This window comes from Nerophis ophidion, linkage group LG05 (assembly GCF_033978795.1).
Source record: "Nerophis ophidion isolate RoL-2023_Sa linkage group LG05, RoL_Noph_v1.0, whole genome shotgun sequence".
Taxonomy (NCBI): Eukaryota; Metazoa; Chordata; class Actinopteri; order Syngnathiformes; family Syngnathidae; genus Nerophis; species Nerophis ophidion.
In genome coordinates, this window is record NC_084615.1 from 47898771 (window position 1) to 47923289 (window position 24519).

A 24519-nucleotide genomic window follows, 5' to 3' on the forward strand; every position below is an offset into this window, starting at 1 on the left:
CACAAAATATGCAACATTTTCCCCCAAAAATATCTCAAAGTGTAAACAAAGCCTTGAATAGGTCAATAATTCAAAATGACATTGATTTTGATTCATTATTATTTTTTAAAGAAAGAAACAGCCTGCATGGCAGCTTTGTGTTATAAGAGTAAGCATTGCAACAATTTCTTGTTACATTTCATTTGTTTGCTCTTTTATACCACTTTTTATGTTTTTAATTTTTTTTTTAATTGTATTCTTAAAATGTGCCGTGGGTCGATAAAAAATTACCCGCGGGCCGCATTTTGACAAGATTTATCTGAGAGCCAGGTGAAGTCATCAAAAGAGCCACATCTGGCTCTAGAGCCATAGGTTCCCTGCCCCTGCTTTAGGGGCTCCGTGGATTGTATATGAATCGGCAACCGGTTGTACCGACAGAAATTGTTCAATACCTATAAAAAAAAAATTGTTCAACACCTATAAAAGTAGAAATTGTTCAATACCTATAAAAGTAGAAATTCGGTAGCCATATCTCATGAAGATGCCGTGAGAGGGGACACAAGCTGCGAGATGCAAGAGCAAATGTCAGCCTTTACATCAGAGGTGTCAAACTCATTTTAGATCGGGGGCCATATGGAGAAAAATGTACTCCCAAGTGGGCTGGACTGGTAAAATCAAGGCACAACAATCAAAAATAAAGACAACTTCAGATTATGTTCTTTGTTTAAAAATAGAACAAGCACATTCTGAAATTGTACAAATCATACTGTCATTGTTTTTACACTTGCATGTTGAAATTAATAGTATTCTATCTTTACTTGTCGTTATTTATATTTTTGGAATAAATGATGTGATAATGTTCACCAGTCAACTCATTTGGTGTTAATTTTCAATGCATCAAGATGAAAATAAAATAAAATTACAGTATGTTATTTATGTAGTTTGATAATTTTCCTCGACTGATTTACTAACATCATGTGGTTTATTTTGTACATATTTAGCATCATCTACAAATATACAAAGAATTGCTATTGCGACATCCAGTGGCTGTTTCTTTCATTCAGAAATTTCAGGTTAATTTTTATGCTTAGCAAACTTGATCCGGCCTTCGGGCTGTACGTTTGACACACACCTGCTTTACATGATCTTCGAAAGTAGTTTGCTAATTAATCGTCTTTCTGCTTGTAAGATGATTAATTACCATTAGTATTTATTTTACCTTTCCACCACTTCATCTTGCTTCCAACCCCCCCCCAGTTTGGTGTCTCTATTTTGGACGTTGACAAGGAGGGGTTAGTGGGGGATGGGGTCGGACGACTGAAAGGGTGACCCCTCCTCTCCGCAGCTACCAAGTGAAACCAGCAAGCGCTGCTTGAAGTGAAACGAACACTTGGGTAAAGATTGAGGACAATCTAAATAATTGTTTTGCTTTTTTGTTGTCATTGTTTTGTCTTGCAAAGTTGGTGGTCTTTTTTGGAACAGTTGTGATCCAGTTCAACTTATTTTGGGCTGCCTGGTGTCAGCCATTTTTTCCAGCACCGCAAGAAAGGATTTGATGAAGGACTTATATGCTTGTTTCTATGGTAACTCTGTGCTTCCTGAGCCTTTGAAGAGAAGGATGGCAAGCCAAGCCAGCTGCAAGTCCAACAAGTCCAAGGTAGAGTAAAAATAAATTAGACTTAGACTTAGAATTCCTTTTTATTGTCAATCAAATTTGAACTTTACAGTACAAATAAGAACGAAATTTCGTTGCATTAGCTCATGGTAGTGCAGGATAAAAAAGCAATCAGGTGCAGATATAAATAAATAGATTACTGTACAGATAAATATATTGCACTGTTGCATAAGCATCCAGGTTTATGATTATGATTATTAATATTTATATAAATAGATCTGTTTGGGGAACAATCATTTGCAGTTTAGCTGAACTCGAGCTGACACAAAAAGAACTTAAAGGGGAACATTATCACCACACCTATGTCTGGTGATAATGTCAATATATACCTTGATGTTGCAGAAAAAAGACCATATATGTTTTTAACCGATTTCCAAACTCTAAATGTGTGAATTTTGGCGAATTAAACGCCTTTCTATTATATCACGTTGTGACGTCACCTAGGTAGTCAGTCTGCCATTTTCTCAAACACATTATAAACATCGAGTCTAATCAGCTCTGTTTTTTTCAGTTGTTTCGACTGTTTTTCCGTACCTTGGAGACATCATGCCTCGTCGGTGTGTTGTCGGAGGGTGTAACAACACGTTCAGAGACGGATTCAAGTTGATTTACGTGAAGTGTGCTTCGATTAGCACGGCATGCTAATCGATGCTAACATGCCATTCAGGCTAGCTGTATGTACATTTATAGCTATATTTGAATCCAGCCTTTCTCTCCACCCACATTTAATGCCAAACAAACACTTACCAATCGACAGATTTAAGTTGCTCCAGTGTCACAAGATGCGAAAGTCCTGATCGTTTGGTCTGCACATTTTACCGGCGATGCTAAGGCAGACATGGCACAGAGATGTATGGATATCCTGCAGATGCATTTCCAACGATAAAGTCAACTAACTCACAAAGGTGAGTTTTGTTGATGTTGTTGACTTATGTGCTAATCAGACATATTTGTTCACGGCATGACTGCCAGCTAATCGATGCTAACATGCTATTTAGGCTAGCTGTATGTACATTTGTAGCTATATTTGCATCCAGCCTTTCTCTCCACCCACATTTAATGCCAAACAAACACTTACCAATCGACGGATTAAAGGTGCTCCTGTGTCACAAGATGCGAAAGTCCCGATCGTTTGGTCCGCACATTTTACCGGCGATGCTAAGGCAGACATGGCACAGAGATGTATGAACATCCTGCGACACTCAATCGAAGGCGATCACCGAATAGCGTCAATAGCTATTCGCTCAATAGCTTCAGTTTCTTCTTCAATTTTGTTTTCGCTATCTGCCTCCATACTCCAACCATCTGTTTCAATACATGCGTAATCTGTTGAATCGCTTAAACTGCTGAAATCCGAGTCTGAATCTGTCGCTATATCTTGCTGTGCTATCCGCCATGTTGGCATCACTAAATGACGTCACAGGAAAATGGACGATGGATTTAAAGATAGCGAAAATCAGGCACTTTAAAGCCTTTTTTCGGGATATTCCATGATGGGTAAAACTTTGAAAAAAACTTTGAAAAATTAAATAAGTCACTGGGAACCCGATTGTTATTGGTTTTAACCCTTCTGAAATTGTGATAATGTTCCCCTTTAATAAAATGGAGAAGTACACCAAAATGATGTGGCAGGAAATTCATTTTGCTGCATTTTGACAATAGCAAACTTTTCAATGCAGGACAGTGACACCAGAAAGATGGTGTGCACCACAGGGACTCAAATGTTACACTTTTACACAACACTTTCTCTTGCTATTGAATGAAAAGTTGTCTCTGGTGCTATACAAACTAACTAAATATGTCAGTAAAAATTGCATGTGAATGCTAAAAAGCCGAAACTGAACTGAAATGCTGACAGTTAGCATGATAGCTAGATGTAGCATCAAGGAACAAAATATATGCGATTATTTTGACTCTGGGGGCCACATTGAGAGAAAAAGTGTTTGTGTGTAAATGTAAGTATGTATGTGTGGCTGTGTGTGTATATATATATATATATATATATATATATACAAATACCGTTTCCATGTGGGTTGGGAAATTGTGTTAGATTTAAATATAAACGGAATACAATGATTTGCAAATCATTTTCAACCCATATTCAGTTGAATATGCTACAAAGACAACAAATTTGATGTTCAAACTGATAAACATTTTTTGTTTGCAAATAATCATTAACTTTAGAATTTGATGCCAGCAACACATGACAAAGAAGTTGGAAAAGGTGGCAATAAATACTGATAAAGTTGAGGAATGCTCAACAAACACTTATATGGAACATCCCACAGGTGTGCAGGCTAATTGGGAACAGTTGGGTGCCATGATTGGGTATGAAAGCAGCGTACATGAAATGCTAAGTAATTCACAAACAAGGATGGGTGAGGGTCACCACTTTGTAAGCAAATTGTCGAACAGTTTTAGAACAACATTTCTCAATGAGATATTGCGAGGAATTTAGGGAAATTTACCATCTACGGTCCGTAAAATCATCAAAAAGTTCAGAGAATCTGGAGAAATCACTGCATGGACTGATGCATAGTGGAAAGGTGTTCTGTGGTCTGACAAGTCCACATTTCAAATTATATTTGGAAACAGAGGACGTGGTGTCCTCCAGAACAAAGAGGAAAATAACTATTCAGATTGTTTTAGGCGCAAAGTTCAAAAGCCAGCCTCTGTGATGTAATGGGGGTGTATTAGTGCCCAAGGCATGGGTAACTTACACATCTGTGAAGGCACCCTTAATGCTGAATGGTCCATACAGGTTTTGGAGCAACATATGTTGTCATCCAAGCAACGTTATCATGGACGCCCCAACAGCGTGGCTTCGTAAAAAAAGAGTGCAGGTACTTTCCTGGCCCGCCTGCAGTCCAGACCTGTCTTCCATCGAAAATGTGTGGCGCATTATGAAAAGTAAAATACGACAGCGGAGAACCCGGACTGTTGAAAGACTGAAGCTCAACATAAAACAAGAATGGGAAAGAATTCCACCTTCAAAGCTTCAACAATTAGTTTCCTCAGTTCCCAATTGTTTATTGAGTGTTGTTAAAAGAAAGGGTGATGTAACACAGTGGTGAACATGTCCTTTCCCAACTACTTTGGCACATGTTGCAGCCATGAAATTCTAAGTTAAATATTATTTGCAAAAAAAAATAAAGTTTATGAGTTTGAACATCAAATATCTTGTCTTTGTAGTGCATTCTATTGAATATGGGTTGAAAATGATTTGCAAATCATTGTATTCCGTTTATATTTACATCCAACACAATTTCCCAACTCAAATGGAAACGGGGTTTGTATATATACATGAAGTTTAGAGGTGACAGAGCTATCGCCGCTGCTGCTCCTAAGCTCTGGAATGACCTACCTCTGAGTGTTGGACAAGCCTCCTCTTCCTGTTTCCAAATCTCTCTTAAAAACATACTTTTATTCCATGGTTTTTAACACTGAGTGATATCCATCCTACAATGGCTCCCCATAATACACCGGCTGTGAACCTGTTTTATTTTTTCTATTTTGTTTTATCATGTTCTGTTTGTGTTGTGTTGTGTCTGCTCAGTTCTTGTATTATCTTTTAACCTGCCCATTGTGCAGCAATTTGGCTACCCCAGTGGTAAATCTTAAATGTGCTCTATAAATAAAGTTGATTTGATATTATGTATATATATATATATATATATATATATATATATATATATATATATATATATATATATATATATACAGTATATATATATATATATATATATATATATATGTATATATATATATATATATATATATATATATATATATATATATATATATGTATATATATATATATATCTTGCTGACCTACTGCCCTCGGTAATGGCACCATTCCCAAAGTATGTGGGCTCTATTGATAACCTCACTAACTGAAATGTGAAAGGTACCATCCCATATACATTTACATATATACAGGTATCTACACACGTGTGTATATATATATATATATATATATATATATATATATATATATATATATATATATATATATATATATATATATATATATATATATGTATATATATATATCTTGCTGACCTACTGCCCTCGGTAATGGCACCATTCCCAAAGTATGTGGGCTCTATTGATAACCTCACTAACAACTTAACGACGCCTATTGATAACATAGCACCGCTAAAGTTAAAAAAGGCTCCAAAAAAGCGTACCCCGTGGTTTACAGAAGAAACTATAGCTCAGAAATTATTATGTAGAAAGCTGGAACGCAAATGGCGTACGACTAAACTTGAGGTGCACCATCAAGCAAGGAGTGATAGTTTAATAACTTATAAACGCATGCTTACCTTAGCTAAAGCTAAATATTACTCAAATCTCATCCTCCGTAATAAAAACGATCCTAAATTTTTGTTTAGTACAGTAGCATCGCTAACCCAACAAGGGACCCCTTCCAGTAGCTCCACCCACTCAGCTGATGACTTTATGCAATTCTTTAATAAGAAAATTGAAGTCATTAGAAAGGAGATTAAAGACAATGCGTCCCAGCTACAACTGGGTTCTATTAACACTGATACGATGGTATATACGGCGGATACTGCCCTCCAAAATAGTTTCTGTCATTTTGAGGAAATAACATTAGAGGAATTGTTACAACGTGTAAATGGAATGAAACAAACAACATGTTTACTTGACCCTCTTCTTGGGAAACTTATCAAGGAGCTCTTTGTATTATTAGGTCCATCAGTGCTAAATATTGTAAACTTATCACTTTCCTCGGGCACTGTTCCCCTAGCATTCAAAAAAGCGGTTATTCATCCTCTTCTTAAAAGACCTAACCTCGATCCTGACCTCATGGTAAACTACTACGTTCCCTTTATTTCAAATATCCTCGAAAAAATTGTTGCGGAGCAGTTAAATGAACACCTAGCGTCTAACAATCCATGTGAAACCTTTCAATCCAGTTTCAGGGCAAATTACTCTACGGAGACAGCCCTCGCAAAAATGACTAATGATCTATTGCTAACGATGGATTCTGATGCGTCATCTATGTTGCTGCTCCTCGATCTTAGCGCTGCTTTCGTTCCAGTCGATCATAATATTTTATTAGAATGTATCAAAACACGAATTGGTATGTCAGACTTAGCCCTGTCTTGGTTTAACTCTTATCTTACTGATAGGATGCAGTGCGTCTCCCATAACAATGTGACCTCGGACTACGTTAATGTAACGTGTGGAGTTCCCCAGGGTTCGGTCCTTGGCCCTGCACTCTTCAGCAACTACATGCTGCCGCTAGGTGACATCATACGCAAATTTGGTGTTAGCTTTCACTGTTATGCTGATGACACCCAACTCTACATGCCCCTAAAGCTGACCAACACGCCGGATTGTAGTCAGCTGGAGGCATGTCTAAATGAAATTAAACAATGGATGTCCGCTAACTTTTTGCAACTCAACGCCAAAAAAACGGAAATGCTGATTATCGGTCCTGCTAGACACCGACCTCTATTTTATAATACAACTCTAACATTTGACAACCAAACAATTAAACAAGGCGACACGGTAAAGAATCTGGGTATTATCTTCGAAACAACTCTCTCCTTTGAGTCACACATTTAAAGCGTTACTAAAACGGCCTTCTTTCATCTCCGTAATATCGCTAAAATTCGCTCCATTCTGTCCACTAAAGATGCTGAGATCATTATCCATGCGTTTGTTACGTCTCGCCTCGACTACTGTAACGTATTATTTTCGGGTCCCTCCATGTCTAGCATTAAAAGATTACAGTTGGTACAAAATGCGGCTGCTAGACTTTTGACAAGAAAAAGAAAGTTTGATCACATTACGCCTGTACTGGCTCACCTGCACTGGCTTCCTGTGCACTTAAGATGTGACTTTAAGGTTTTACTACTTACGTATAAAATACTACACGGTCTAGCTCCATCCTATCTTGCTGATTGTATTGTACCATATGTCCCGGCAAGAAATCTGCGTTCAAAGGACTCCGGCTTATTAGTGATTCCCAAAGCCCAAAAAAAGTCTGCAGGCTATAGAGCGTTTTCATTTCAGGCTCCAGTACTCTGGAATGCCCTCCCGGTAACAGTTGGAGATGCCACCTCAGTAGAAGCATTTAAGTCTCACCTTAAAACTCATTTGTATACTCTAGCCTTTAAATAGACTCCCTTTTTAGACCAGTTGATCTGCCGTTTCTTTTCTTGTTCTCCTATGTCCCATTCTCCCTTGTGGAGTGGGTCCGGTCCGATCCGGTGGCCATGTACTGCTTGCCTGTGTATCGGCTGGGGACATCTCTGCGCTGCTGATCCGCCTCCGCTTGGGATGGTTTCCTGCTGGCTCCGCTGTGAGCGGGACTCTCGCTGCTGTGTTGGATCCGCTTTGGACTGGACTCTCGCGACTGTGTTGGATCCAATATCGATTGAACTTTCACAGTATCATGTTAGACCCGCTCGAAATCCATTGCTTTCGTCCTTTCCAAGGTTCTCATAGTCATCGTCACCGACGTCCCACACTGGGTGTGAGTTTTCCTTGCCCTTATGTGGGCCTACCGAGGATGTGGTAGTGGTTTGTGTTGTGGTTGTGCAGCCCTTTGAGACACTAGTGATTTAGGGCTATATAAGTAAACATTGATTGAGATATATATATATATATATATATATATATATATATATATATATATATATATATATATATATATATATATATATACATACATATATATATATATATATATATATATATATATATATATATATATATATATATATATATACATATATATATATATATATATATATATACACACGTGTGTAGATACCTGTATATATGAAAATGTATATGGGATGGTACCTTTCACATTTCAGCCGATACAATACCAATCACCCAGTGGCGGGCCGTGTGTTTCCCACCTATGCTGTCAGTGATCTCCAATTTCAATGATTACCTCTCAAAATACCATAATTGATGTCACCACATGACTTTTGCTGGAGTATATATATATATATATATATATATATATATATATATATATATATATATATATATATATATATATATATCATTGTAAAAGATAAGCAAAATAAAATTAAAAAGTGCAGTTCCCATTTAACATTGGTGTATTATTTACCACAGCCTCAGTAAATAGTCTGCAGTTGAATCTTGTTTAATTCTGCAGCCAGCAGTTGTGTGCCAGCAGGTGGTCGTCGTCATTCGCTCATTAAAAAGTGCAAGAGTTGGACCATGTCAGACTTTTGGAGACTGACAAGCGCCTGATGGCCTTTTCTGGTACATCCTAAAGGAGCTCGTCACGCCTCTTTCACCTGCAGCAGGTCGATACGGCGGCTGTGGAGCACCGCTGGATCGATGTGCAGCTTTTATATAGCATACACACATGTAGCGAGGCTGCAAACACGTTCCATTGATTGAGATTTGTTAGCAATGCAGCCAGTTAAAAGGTCAAATCTTTGTACTATAAAGCCTAAAGCCAAATGATTTGTCACAGGGCTGCAAACAATAGTGACTCTGTGTGAACATATTCAGTCACATGTTTCTATAAACCAGTAAGTTCTCTTCATGCCCCCCAAATTTAGATTCCAAATCAATGAAGTACTATAAATCACTAAAGTATTATTAATCTATCTATCTATCTATCTATCTATCTATCTATCTATCTATTAACTCAGTGGCCTAGTGGTGAGGGTGTCCGCCCTGACGTCGGTAGGTTGTGAGCTCAAACCCTGGCCGAATCATACCAAAGACTATAAAAATGGGACCCATTACTTCCCTGCTTGGCACTCAGCATCAAGGGTTGGAATTGGGGGTTAAATCACCCCAAAAATTATTCCCTGGCGTGGCACCGCTGCTGCCCACTGCTCCCCACTGCTCCCCTCACCTCCCAGGGGGTGATGAAGGGTGATGGGTCAAATGCAGAGGACAAATTTCACCACACCTAATGTGTGTTTGACAATCATTGGTACTTTAACTTTTTAACTTTTTTATATATATTGATTTTATTATGTGTTATGAGCTGCTGCCACCTAGCTGGGGACTTGTGCATTGTTCAAACATAAATAACATAACATAATGAATGATGTGATCGTGACATTGTCATGTTATTTGTAATGAAATGATAAAAAGGCTTAATATATGTTATACAATAATTTTAAGACAAGCTTTGGTGTGCTACATGATGCCTTTAGCTCTATTTATATACTATTGCGGTTTGTTGAGACCTATAGGAAAAAAAAAACAGTTTGTCAATGTCAATGTTGGCCGGCAAGTTATCCTAACCCAGGGGTCAGCAACCCAAAACTTTGAAAGAGCCATTTTGGACCAAAAATACAAATAAAAAAATAAATAAAAAAATAAAAAATCTGTCTGGAGCCACTAAAAATGAAAAGCGGTGTATAAGTCTTATAATGAAGGCAACACATGACATAAGTGTCTATATTAGCTATAATAGCCTACTATCAAAATGACTATGCGTCGCAGGCTTAAGAAAATATTTTTTAACAGAAATGTTGCTTATGTTTGTTGTGGTCTAGAACAACATGGTAAGCAAACAGCCAATATTACATACATATAATATGTCATGAGACATGCAAAACTAAATTATATACAAATAGGATAAAAGTGAAGGATATTAAATGAGCTCAAATATACTTAGAAATGACACATAATGATATGTACATACAACGAGCCCAAATAGCATGTTAGCATTGATTAGCTTGCAGTTCTGCACTGACCAAAAATGTCTGATTAGCACCGCGACAAGTCAAGAAAGCGCACCTTTGTACATTCACGCACAGCATAAAACTGTTGGTGGACATAATGATTTTAAATGTAAACAAACTGTTGTGTCACAGTCCATACTATGGTGAGTTCAAGAACCGCCAAAATTAGTAGGAAAAAACGATGTTCACCAAATACTCTCATCAGTGAAGCATACACACAAACATGTTTAACAGTGGGCTTTCTGACAAATGGGAATGTTTGTGTCATGTTTTTCCTCAAACAAAAAAACACTCTAAAACAAAAAAAATATGTTTTTCCATTTTCAATCCTTTTTTTAAAATGCCCCAGGGAGCCACTACGGAGGTACTACAGAGCCGCGGGTTGCTGACCTCCGGCCCTAACTCTAACCCTAACGCAGTCTGGTAGGTCACGGGGCTCTGTTCGCAAACACAATGGCCTCTGGCATGGGCAATTGCCGCTTACCCTGGCTTCAAGACAAGACGCTGTCGCCTTCATTTAATCGTGCCAGCCAAACTTGTGATTGAAAATCTATAGTTTATGCATCCCTAGCTGGTAGAAAAACCTGGCCACCATCAAGCAAATCGTCTTTGCCAAAAAGTAACTGATCATTGATTACATGTAGCTAGCATGTCTCACAAAGCATGAGGCTGTCACGATGGGGGTGGGAGGGGGGGGTCGCAGCTTGCTGCGGGGTCATTCTCCCAGGAAGGCAGACGGACTACTCGGGACATGGCGTTTAGGTAAAAACATGATTTAATTTGAACTAAAACGAGGTACAAACAAAAAGCGCTCACAGGGGAGGCACAACTTGGCTAAGGAACAAAACTAACACATAAACAGACTATGAACATAAATCAACAACACTTGACAAGAGTAGCATGGACTTTGGCATGAAAAAACCGGCATGGACAGAGCATGAAAAGAACACAATGACGCCAGACCGACTTGACCGCCAATGGCAGGCTCAAATAATGCCTCTGATTAGTGCTCGGGTAGCAGGTGAGTGGCCGAACACTAATCAGAGACAGGTGAACGTAATTTACAACCATGGCAACAAAACAAGGGAGTGAAAAATAAACTGGAACTTAAAGAGTCCAAAGGTCAACAGAACATAGCCAAACAAGACATGATCGAAAGTCATGACAGAGGCGCCACATATGTTATTATCTGAAGTGTAGTATAAAATACAGTATGTACAATGCTGCCTTATTAATAACCTTAAGGAGCATGTTCCACCAAAGTCTTTATGTTTAGATAAGGAAAGCGTGGCGGATGACAAAAAAGAAAAGTTTATTAAGACTTGTCGAGCAGCTTCTGCAAATCAAACACGGAATTCAATCTTTGAATCACCTCAGGTGATCTCGATCTGCGTCTCTCCCACTTTCTTTATCCGCGGCTCAGCTCTGTGCCTCGTGGCTTTGATTTTCATCGCCGCACAATGCAGCACATGCTCGGGTGATTCACCGACGCCATGGTGAGCAAACAGCTGCCGCATGCTTTAATCAACCCCAACGCTAACACACGGATGCACACACACACTCGCACACACAAACACTCGCACACACATGCACCATCACAAGAAAACATTTGACCTGACAGCAAACACTGCCTTGTTCTTCATGTAACTCATGTTGAGCCAACATCTTGAATTCACCGCATTTCCACCCTCTGGTGGCTACAGACGTGACTGATAAATGTTATTTATTGGAGATGGACGATAATGTTTTTTTTGCTGATGTCCGATATTCCGATATTGTCCAACTCTTAATTACTGATTCCGATTTCAGTTGATACCGATATATACAGTCGTGAAATTAACACATTATTATGCCTAATTTTGTTGTGATGCCCCGCTAGATGCATTAAACAATGTAACAAGGTTTTCCAAAAGTTATGGGGAAAAAAATGCCAACACGGCACTACCATATTTATTAGTGAAGTCACAAAGTGCATTATTTTTTTTAACATGCCTCAAAACAGCAGCTTGGAATGGTGGGCAGGGTTGAGGTGTGGAGGAGTGGGGGTGGGTAGGGAGTAGCGGGGGTGTATATTGTTGCATCCCGGAAGAGTTAGTACTGCAAGGGGTTCTGCGTATTTGTTCTGTTGTATTTATGTTGTGTTACAGTGCGGAAGTTCTCCCGAAATGTCTTTGTCATTCTTGTTCGGTGTGGGTTCACAGCGTGGTGCATATTTGTAACAGTGTTAAAGTTGTTTATACGGCCACCATCAGTGTGATCTGTATGGCTGTTGACCAAGTATGCTTGCATTCACTTGTTTGTGTGAAAAATCGTAGATATTATGTGATTGGGCCGGCAAGAGAAGGCAGTGCCTTTAAGGTTTGATGGCGCTCTATATTTCTCCCTACGTCTGTAAACCACTCCGTACAGCGGCATTTTTTAAAAAAGTCATAAATTTATCTTTTTGAAACTGATACGGATATTTTCTGATATTACATTTTATAGCATTTATCGGCCGATGATATCGGCAGTCAGATATTTCCGGACATATCCTTCGCTGCGGTCTGTTTTATTTGAAAGTTTAAAACAGTGGTTCTCAAACGTTTTTTTCACCAAGTGCCACCTCAGAAAAACTACCATAATGACCAACATTAAAAGACAGTAACGTAGTAGGCATAAGTATTCATTAAAATCAAGGAAGAGTCTTGTTTTTAACACCAAAAAAGTATATTTAATATTTTGGCCACTGTAACATTACACACAATGCACAGATATTAACAATGACACTCATTCTCACAGTTTGAGAATCCCTAGTTTACAACATGATGCAAAAACTGAAGAAGATACTTTTAGGAAATGCCAGAAATGGGATTAGAAACTGATTAAATTTCAGATACTTTTTGCTACGTTGACGAACGCTTGTTAAACGGCTGAACATATCTCGTGGTGTGTGGGGGCCCGCTTTGCATGAATAAGCATGTAAAATGTCAGTTAATGAATGAGAAGGCAGTTCATATGAGTGATAGCGTGGCTCACATGGTCGAGCGGCCGTGCCAGCAAATTGAGGGTTCCAGGTCCAATTCCAGCTGTGTTGTGTCCTTGGGCAAGGCATTTTACCAACCCTGCTTCCAGTGCTGCTGACACTGGCATATGAAAGTGAATGAATGTACAACTGCTGCACAAAAGTAATTATTTTTTGCTTTTATGTAAAACATATTCCAATCCCCTTCCTGCTCCATTGCTGAAAATACAGAGACTAGACTTCCTTTTTATTGTCATTAAAATTTGAACTTTACAGTACAGATAAGAACAAAATTGTGTTGCATTAACTCATGGTAGTGCAGGGTAGAAGAGCAATAAGGTGCAGATATAAATAGCTTACTGTGCAGATAAATATATTGCACTTTTGCATATGCATCCATGTTTATGGATGCCTGTTATGTTGTCTTTATATTCCATTTTGGGGGAAATTGAAGGGATCATTATGATGTGTTCAAGTATATTATGGCCTGAGGGAAGAAGCTGTTACAATCTGCTACAGAGGCTGCAGAACATTTTTCTAGAGTCCAGCAGTGAAAACAGTCCTTGGTGAGGGTGGGAGGAGTCTCTGCAGATTTTCTGAGCCCTGCTCAGGCAGTGGCTTTTTGCGATCACCTGGATAGGAGGAAGAGGAGTCCTGATGATCCTTTCCGCTGTCCTCACCCCTCTCTGCAGTAATAATACCATGTTATTGCCTACAGTGACATGCATCATTTGTCTTGTAAGACAGTCATACTGAATTCAATCCCAGGGTGGAGTTGTTCAAGAAAGGTTTGCAATTTTATGTTTTACCTGGGGTTTTTCCACTAAAAACTTAAATTATTGAACCATTTATTTCCCATTAATTCCTTTTGGCACAAAACATGCATCCAAATTAAACTGATTAAAACACTATAGAAATCGTTTCACAATAATAAAAGAGTGTATTACAATTTTTTAATACGACGGGGTTCTAAATACATTCTGCTTTTGGCCCCAATTTAGCCAGAAGCAGCCATGGTGATGAGGCTCAACTTCTACATATGTATGCTAACGGCCCCGCCTACACCCACAGAGACAATTCACTGTTAATTTCAAAAGATTCTTTACTATTTGGAGACAGGGCCTTTTGGAGGTCTGTGCTCAATGATTGTTGTCGTAGTTTACAATGTTTTCTTTTTAGAGGGATATTGTTATATGAGGAAGTCCAGAGTCATGTCTTGGTTGCTTGATTATTTATTTGCATTTTCTCAAACTTTATAAGCCCTGTTCGCCAACGAGCAGCAGCGAGGGCATGGCCCCTCCACCAAGAGCCAATAAGAAGACAATTGTGGACGACATCATCCTGACCTTCAGCTCGCCCATGGCGTGGCTGCTGGTGGTGGCGTTGGTCATTACGTGGTCGGCCGTGGCTGTCGTTCTCTTCGACCTGCTCGACTACAAAACCATCGCAGGTAAAAATTCTACATCATGTTCATAATTATCTTCTGACCATTTCTCTAAAATGTCATATTTAATAAGCACATTTTCATTGCCAGTTCGGACATTTTTGAAGCGGACTTCAAAAGTGGACATCATTTTAATCTCAACTGGGTTCTTTTCATTCTCATCATTACTACATAGCCACTCACTGAATTGATGGAAAGACCCCCGCTGGTGCATACTAATAATGAAACCTGCACTTTTTGGGGGGAATATTGCCTACCATTCACGATCATTATGAGGGACAAGAATACAAATGCTGTTTCTTTGGATTCTATAGAATTTTAAAAAACGCTTGCAAGATGTGGTTAATGGGAGTCCGCAATGTTGCATTCAAATCCCTCTAAATCTGTGTTTAACGATACAAAATATATACTGTGTAACACTTTAGCACGGGTAACATATTCTAAGTAACACAGACTTAAAGGCCTACTGTAAACCACTACTACCGACCACGCAGTCTGATAGTTTATATATCAATGATGAAATATTAACATTGCAACACATGCCATTACAGCCTTTTTAGTTTACTAAATTACAGTTTTAAATTTCCCGGGAGTTTCGTCTTCAAAACGTTGTGTAATGATGACGTGCACGCAAGACGTCACAGGTTTTTAGGAAGTATGAGCGCTGCGCACACACACAGCTAAAAGTTGTCTGCTTTAACGGCCTAATTATACAGTATTTTGGAGATCTGTGTTGCTGAATCTTTTGCAATTTGTTCAATAAATAATGGAGAAGTCACAGTAGAAAGATGGAGTTGGGAAGCTTTAGCCTTTAGACACACAAACACACGGTGATTCCTTGTTTAAAATTCCTGGAGGTGAAACTTTCCTATGGATCAGAGCGCTGTCAAGAGAACATGGATCCCTACCAAATGTCAACCAGCAGGTTTCGGTGAGAAAATTGTGGTTAAAAAGTCAGTTCTCACCGGAGAAAAGCTGAGCCTGTGCCGTCCTTAGCTGGCGTCGACTCCCTTGAGACACTGCGCGTCAAAACACCCGTGGACACACCCGTCCGACTATCAGGTACTATTTAACTCACTAAAACACTATCAACACAATAGAAACAGAAGGGATTTCCCAGAATTATCCTAGTAAACGTGTCTAAAAACATCGGAATCCGTCCCAATGCAATAGGGTTTTTTTGTTTTTTTTACTTTTTTTTTGTTTTTGCTTTTTTTTTTCTAGTCCGTCGCTATCAATATCCTCAAACACGAATCTTTCATCCTCGCTCAAATTAATGGGGAAATTGTCCTTTTTTTCGGTCCGGATAGCACTTTTTGTTGGAGGCTCCCATTAAAAACAATGTGAATATGTGAGGAGCCATCAAACATGTGATGTCATCATCTGCGACTTCCGGTAGAGGCAGGGCTTTTCTCTTAGCAGCGAAAGTTGCGAACTTTATTGTGGATGTTCTCTACTCAATCCTTTCAGCAAAAATATGGCAATATCGCGAAATGATCAAGTATGACACATAGAATGGACCTGCTATCCCCGTTTAAATAAGAAAATCTCATTTTAGTAGGCCTTTAATTTAGAGTTATTTGGACACTAAGGTAACATATAAGTGATAGGGTTACTAATAAGCAATAATTCGGAGGTTATTGAGGGAAGACTTAGTTAATGGCTTACTGGTTGTATAATAAGGCCATGCAGAATAAGGTATGGACAAGTACTTAATTAAGAGCCAATATGTTACTAATTTGCATGTTAATAAGCAACTAATTTATGGTGGATATGTTCCCCATACTAAAGTGTAGCCATATGTTTTTCTCAGCTGTGGTCCATATGGGCCGCAGCGGTACACCGTTGCAATACACGCTTCCACCACTTGTGGCAGTAATGACTATATCAAACCAACAGAAGAAACCTGGCGCTAAAGTCATACAGAAGCTTCTTGAGCTGTATTTTCATTTGCACTTTTGACCGTTTAAGAAACACTTCCTATTATTACTTTTGTAGGAGACAAACAGAGAGCCATACTTAAATCTACGTTTATTTTATTATTTTTGACTGATTGATGTGTGTATGTCAGTGTGCACCCTTTGCAGGTGGTGAAAAGTTCCCACGCAGGCCTATAAGGGGCAGGAGCGTGTTGGGCGAGTGATTGGCACTCGGATACCAGCATACTGTCTTTGACCTCACCTGTCTGTAGACCAGTGGTTCTTAACCTTGTTTTAGGTACTGAACCCCACCATTTGATATTTGCGCATTCACCTTTCTTTAGTGAAAAATAAAATGTTTTTTATATTCAGGACAAAGTTACATGTTTTGGGAACACTTTAGTATGGGTAACATATTCTAAGTAACAAAGACTTAATTTAGAGTTATTTGAACATTAGGGGAACCTATTCTAAGTAATAAAGATTTAATTTAGAGTTATTTGGTTAGGCTCAGGGTTAGAGGGTTAAGGCCATGCCGGATAAGGCATTAATAAGTACTTAATAATGACTAGTTAAGAGTCTATATGTTACTAATTTGCATGTTAATAAGCAACTAATTAATGGTGAATATGTTCCCCATACTAAAGTGTTACAATATTTTTTTACTGGTGCACAAAATTAACCGTGCATGAACATCCCCTTGTTCAAAGAACAAAACCAACACAGTGCATAAACTTACAACAAATTACACACCTGCAAATCAGTCAGCTGTTGCCATATCCGCAATACGCCGATAGGGAGAAGTTTTATTTACACGATGAGTCGGGTGTGTTTTGACCTCCGCCGAACCCCTGAGGCAGACTCACAGAACCCCTAGGGTTCAATCGAACCCAGGTTAAGAACCACTGCTGTAGACCTTGGCTTTATACAGGCTACCTTTTATTTTGTTTCCCCGAGTATTCTGTTCTTTGATTTTTGTAAATAAGACAATCTTCGATTGCGCTGCTGGATCAGTTTGAATTACTGGATGGATAGCGGGGGAAAAAATACGTGACAAAGAAGGCTGTGTATGGTGTGAGTCAGACAAGAGGCCCACGCCCAAAGTGGAACAAACATTTGAACAAAAGGGGTTATAGGAACAATCATTTTCAATGTTGTATGCCATTTCAAGTTGTCAAAGACGGTATGCTGGTGCCCGACTGCCAAACACGCGCCCAGCGCGCTTCTGCCCCTTATAGGCCTGCGTGGGAACTTTTCACCACCTGCAAAGGGTGCAAACTGACACACACACCAATCACTCAAAAATCCATCCATTTTTAACCGCGTATTCCCTTTGGGGTCACGGGGGGCGCTGGAGCCTATCTCAGCTACAATCGGGCGGAAGGCAAAGTACACCCTGGACAAGTCTCCATCTCATCACAGGGCCAACACAGACAGACAGACAACATTCACACTCACATTCAATTTAGTGTTGCCAATCAACCTATCCCCAAGTGCATGTCTTTGGAGGTGGGAGGAAGCCGGAGTACCCGGAGGCAACCCACGCTTTCACGGGGAGAACATGCAAACTCCACACAGAAAGATCCCAAGCCCGGGATTGAACCCAGGACTACTCTGGACCTTCGTCTTCTGAGGCAGACGCACTAATCCTTGCTCCACCGTGCTGCCCTCACTCAAAAATAATGAAATAAAAAAAGATTCAAGTATGGCTCTTTATTAGGCTCCAACAAATTTAGTTAGAATGTATTTATTTTATCACTTTGTAATTGAACACACGTTTATTTTTCATCAGTTTTTAAGAGTGCCTTCTTTTGCAGTTTTATTTTTGTAATCAGTCCGGCTCAAGGCAATTTTTGTTGAATAACACATGCTTTCATATCATTTGACAACATTTATCCTGTTAAATTGTAAGAAAGTTGGATAACATTTTTGAATAGGATTAATATCAAGAGTTAGATTACTAATTTAAATGTATTATTTGAGTGGGCCCTTGGCTCCTCTGTTGTCACGTTTGGTGATACTCTAGGTTAGTGGTTCTCAAATGGGGGTACGTGTACCCCTGGGGGTACTTGAAGGTATGCCAAGACGTACGTGAGATTTTTTTTAAATATTCTAAAAATAGCAACAATTCAAAAATCCTTTATAAATATATTTATTGAATAATAATTCAAAAAAATATTAATGTAAGTTCATCAACTGTGAAAAGAAATGCAACAATGCAACATTCAGTGTTGACAGCTAGTTTTTTTGTGGACATGTTCCATAAATATTGATGTTAAAGATTTATTTTTTGTGAAGAAATGTTTAGAATGAAGTTCATGAATCCAGATGGATCTCTATTACAATCCCCAAAGAGGGCCCCATAAGTTGATGATTACTGCTATGTGTGGAAATCTTTTGAATTGAATCAATTGTTTATTTTTCAACAAGTTTTAGTTATTTTTATATCTTTTTTTCCGAATAGTTCAAGAAAGACCACTTCAAATGAGCAACATTTTGCACTGTTATACAATTTAATAAATCAGAAACTGATGACATAGTGCTGTATTTCACCTCTTTATCTATTTTTTTCCAACCCAAAATGCTTTGCTCTCATTAGGGGGTACTTGAATTAAAAAAATGTTGACAGGGGGTACATCACTAAAAAAAGGTTGAGAACCATTGCTCTAGGAGGCTAGTGGATCCCAAAATGCAAAATACGGGCAGGAGTGGAACAAAAAGTGTCTTTATTGCCTAAGACAGATAAAGAGCATCAATAAAGGAGAGAAAAAAAAACTATGGTGCATAAAAAGAACAAAAGATTGCGCCTCGAAAAATACTGCAACAGGTAAAATATGATAAACAAGAACAGCGTGGCAACCTGAGCAAGGAGGAAGACTACACAGGGCAGGAAGGCAGGAGGTCTTACTGAAAACAGGAATAGGACAGAACAATCCAGAGCATGAACGTGAAGTCCTGTGTCCATGAGGAGCAATCAGCTAGTGCCTTTCTGCTCGTACAAGTGTGGTTAAATAGGCTAATTAATGACGCACACCTGCAGCAATTATGCCCGGCTCGGGAAGTGGTTAAGTTTGAACAGAAAACAAAGGGGCGGTAACAAAGAAAAACACAAAAAACAAAGGAAAAACCAAATAACTGCTCCAAACACTGAACACCAAAATGGTCTTAACGACCAAACAAAAGGTGATAAACAAGTGGAATGAAAATTGGTGTTACAATAGCGTGTGAGACTCTGTAGAGCAAAAGCTGGGCCCCTGATGTCAAAAATGTTTAGCACCCCAATCCATCAACATTTTCTATAAACACCGCAAGTATATATAATGTAGTAACAGACATGTTCATAACAATATGTATCAATATTTACCATATTTTGGTAATTTTAGGCATTACCAGAATGTTTTTTTATTCCAGTGCCCCAGCAACACACTTCCTACTTTTGTCAACAAACGAGTGTGTAGAGGTTGCCCTCTAGTGGGTTCTGCGGACCACCACACACTGCCACGAGAGCCCGGATTTCAGGGTACAACTCTGTTTTATTCTCATAAAACATGTCTCTCTCTCTGGCTCCCACTCCAACTGCTGTGTCTCGTTCCAGCTGCTGCTAATAAAGGCGACAGGTGATTAAATAACAAGGCCCACCTGGGCCATCTACTCACCTGTCGCTGTCTTCGAAGGCGGTCCTTGCACACCCCGTTCCGCGGCAGGCCCGCAGGCCACGCTCCCCTCCACAGCGTGTGTTTGCTAATCATGGCAAACTCGGTAATAGACGACGAAAATGACTATCTTTAGACAAATGAGGATCCACAACCTTTAAACATATCTTTTTGAACTTGAATGTATGGAAGATGAACTGCTGAAAGCTTAGCAAGCACAAGGAGAGGGTGAAAAAATGGAGGGGACGGAAGCCGAGAAGCAGTAGAACCCCTGTTCTAGCGAAGAGAGCACAATGAAAAACAAACTGTTTGTGCTAACAAAGCCTGCAGGCGGAAAACATTTTATCCCCCTACCCAAAATCAACTGAAAAAAATTCCCCGGCCAGCTTGACCAGACGTACAATTGTCTATTGAGTGAGTCACTATAATATTGATCATGATACATTCAGCACATCATGCTAGTTATTCCAACTATATACACCAGGCCTGGGCAATTATTTTGACTCGGGGGCCACATTTAGAGAAGAAAATGTGTCTGGGGGCCGAAATATCTATTTTTAGGAACACTAATACAAAACCTCACAATAATGCCTGATTGAATGCTAAAAACGTTATTACAGACTGCCTTAAAAAACTTAACGGAATTTTACATTTTTCTATGAAGGATAAAACACTGAATATCAACAAAATATGAATGTCACACCCCATTTCGATCAACATATTTTACGATCAAGTGGAACGCAACACAAATGCGACAAACAGTGAAATATGAACGTGAAGGGTACAAAATAAACCCACCTACAATCTGATACATCTAATATTTGCTGAATTTCCCCCAGGGATCAATAATGTACTTTCTATTCTATTCTATTCCATACATCACTAAGCTTTACAACTTTTTGTTGTTAAAATCTCCTTCCGCGTCTGTGAAAACGCTTCCCACCCACACTGCTTGTTGCCTCGTCTGAGCTGCTGTGACGTAGATGACCATAATAACTAATTAGATGACCATAGTAACTAATTAGATGACCATAGTAACTAATTAGATTAGGGGCGGTATAGCTCGGTTGGTAGAGTGGCCGTGCCAGCAACTTGAGGGTTGCAGGTTCAATTCCCGCTTCCGCCATCCTAGTCACTGCTGTTGTGTCCTTGGGCAAGACACTTTACCCACCTGCTCCCAGTGCCACCCACACTAGTTTGAATGTAACTTAGATATTGGGTTTCACTATGTCAAGTGCTTTGAGTCACTAGAGAAAAAAAGCGCTATATAAATATAATTCACAATTCAATTCACAATTACCATAGTAACTAATTAGATTACCATAGTAACTGGTATATCATCCATAAGCGCCGATTCCAACCATTGAAATACTTTGTATAGTTGAAGAATTATGGCCATTTAAAAAACATGACTGCACATCATAATGGTAGCTACAGTTTTCATCTTAAAGATCTAAAACAAATATTTGGGAATGTCCGGCGGGCCGGATTGAAAATCTCAACGGGCCACATGTGGCCCCCAGGCCTTAATTTGCCCAGGTCTGACATACACTGTCAAGCAAGCTAAGTACAAACAAAACTGTAGGCTAACACCTTGTGGATACTGCTATATGATTTTTAATATTTTTCAGTCAGCATAGATTGGTGTCCTAGTGCATTGTGTTGTGTTTTACAAACTCAGGAGCTATTTTACAGTTAATCCCGTAGCATGCCGTCGCAAAACCCGTGTGTTAGTATGCTAGAAAAAGAGTTCCTCAGTGTTCACTCTTACAATAACAATGTCAGTCCAGCTTGGTTATTATACAGGTTACGGAATTTAAATTACGTATTTTGGGGTTTTTTTGGATACATTTTAGAGTGATTTAGAGGCAGAATGGATTACTCCCCTTAGCTGCGTTGACCAATTTGATTATTACAAATTAGAATGCCAAAACCCTCCCCCAAAGAAAAATTCAGTTTTTTTTTTATCTCTAATAAGGATTGTGAACCATAGGCAAGTTTCCAAAAAAAGTGCAGTTCCCGTTTAAACCTGAAGGTTCCTGGCACTTAACAGTCTGGACTGATCAAATGTGATTACAATTTTTATGATCATGTTTTTAATTACTGGCGTCGTCACAGGATAACAGGCAGAAGGATTCTGGCTGACGACGTACTTCATTAATTAAAACGTGGGAGTCAAGAGCTCCTCTTCAAGCGTTAGTCGGCATCCTGATGGCGTACTTCAAAGCTGCTCAAAGATGTCGTCAGCGATAATGAAACGTATGCTGGTGGGAGTATGCTTGTTTTGTTTATTTAATTCAAGAACCGTCTAGCCTTGTTCCTACCTGAAAATATCTACCATAATGTTACAGCTTATGAAAAATAATTACCTATTAGGAGACGCTCCTTAGTACGGTATAGCTTGGTTGGTAGACCGGCCGTGCCAGCAACTTGAGGGTTCCAGGTTCCATCCCCGCTTCTGCCATCCTAGTCACTGCCATTGTGTAATTGGGAAAGACACTTTACCCACCTGCTCCCAGTGCCTCCCACACTGGTTTAAATGTAACTTAGATATTGGTTTTCACTATTTTAAAGCGCTTTGAGTCACTAGAGAAAGAACACTACATATATATTTATATATATATATATATATATATATATATATATATATATATATATATATATATATATATATATATATATATATATATATATATATACATATATATATATATATAAACATATAGGGCTTCACGGTGGCAGAGGGGTTAGTGTGTCTGCCTCACAATACGAAGTTCCTGCAGTCCTGGGTTCAAATCCAGGCTCGGGATCTTTCTGTGTGGAGTTTGCATGTTCTCCCCGTGAATGCGTGCGTTCCCTCCGGGTACTCCGGCTTCCTCCCACTTCCAAAGACATGCACCTGGGGATAGGTTGATTGGCAACACTAAACTGGCCTTAGTGTGTGAATGTGAGTGTGAATGTTGTCTGTCTATCTGTGTTGGCCCTGCGATGAGGTAGCGACTTGTCCAGGGTGTACCCTGCCTTCCGCCCGATTGTAGCTGAGATAGGCGCCAGCGCCCCCCGCGACCCCGAAAGGGAATAAGCGGTAGGAAAAAAAATGGATATAAACATATAAATATATATATATATATATATATATATATATATATATATATATATATATACATATATATATATATATATATATATATAATTCACTTCACTTCACTTCACTTTGTAATATTGTGGTGGTCCAGCCAGGACAACCTTTCATGTGTCTTAGCACTAGCACAGAGGATAACTCTACACTGTTTGAAAAAAAACAAATCAGTCGATTATTACGGTATAATATAACAGTTCAGTTGCCAGAATTGTAGTGTAATATTAACACCGGTACATTTTTTCCATTTAGAGTAATGCACTGTAATTGCCAGAATGGTGCTGTTAAAATAAAAGTTAGATCTTTTTTATCAATTGAGGAATTATGCACTGTATAAACAACAATTTTATGGTTTAAAAAATGGCAGTTCATTCACCAGAATTTTACTAAATAATAAAGGTAGTAGTGTTTTTTCAATTACAGTATTACACTGTAAAAACTATGACCGTAGATTTAATGGAAAAACACTAGCAGTTACATTTTACTATGAAAATAACAATTGCACCGTTTTTTCATTTATAGTAATTTGGTGTAAAAAATACTGTGTATATTTTATGGTCAAATTTTCCCACTGAGTTGCCAGTTTTTTGGGTAGTAAAATCAACAGTTATATACAGTATGTATATATTTTTTTACTACTGTATGTTTACGGGTTGTTTACACATTTTATAATGCACTCCAGTAAAACATGCTCATGTTATTTAATGAGAAAGTGTTAGAGTAGAATATTGCTTTCACGTTTATTCGGTTTTGAGGTCATAACGCACTCTAGCAGTTGGAATATAGCATTGACCAGTATCACCACCACTACGATCTTTGTTGCTTTTTAAGAATCAATAATAACAACCATTTTTAAATGTATTTTAATTCATGTTATATGACATTAAAAACGTATCCATAATCTACTACGATACATCATAATGTCTAAATTGCTGTACTCAAATGCCGTTCATAATGGGGTTCTTTCCATCAATTCCTCACTTTTT

The 24519-nt window shown here is 38.8% G+C and overlaps 1 protein-coding gene across 10 annotated transcripts in view; it reads left to right on the plus strand.

Moving 5' to 3' along the window:
- The first annotated feature begins 1259 nt into the window (after positions 1-1259).
- Positions 1260-24519, plus strand: part of trdn (triadin) — a 39166-nt gene continuing 15906 nt past the window's right edge. For 9 of the 10 annotated variants that reach the window (XM_061901189.1, XM_061901192.1, XM_061901193.1 and 6 more), the window contains exons 1-2: positions 1271-1636; positions 14639-14828. In XM_061901189.1, the coding sequence (XP_061757173.1) occupies positions 1535-1636; positions 14639-14828 (292 nt within the window). In that variant the 5' untranslated portion in view covers positions 1271-1534. Of the gene's footprint in view, positions 1637-14638; positions 14829-24519 lie in introns of all 10 variants that reach the window. The other variant, XM_061901191.1, reaches the window with a different exon arrangement.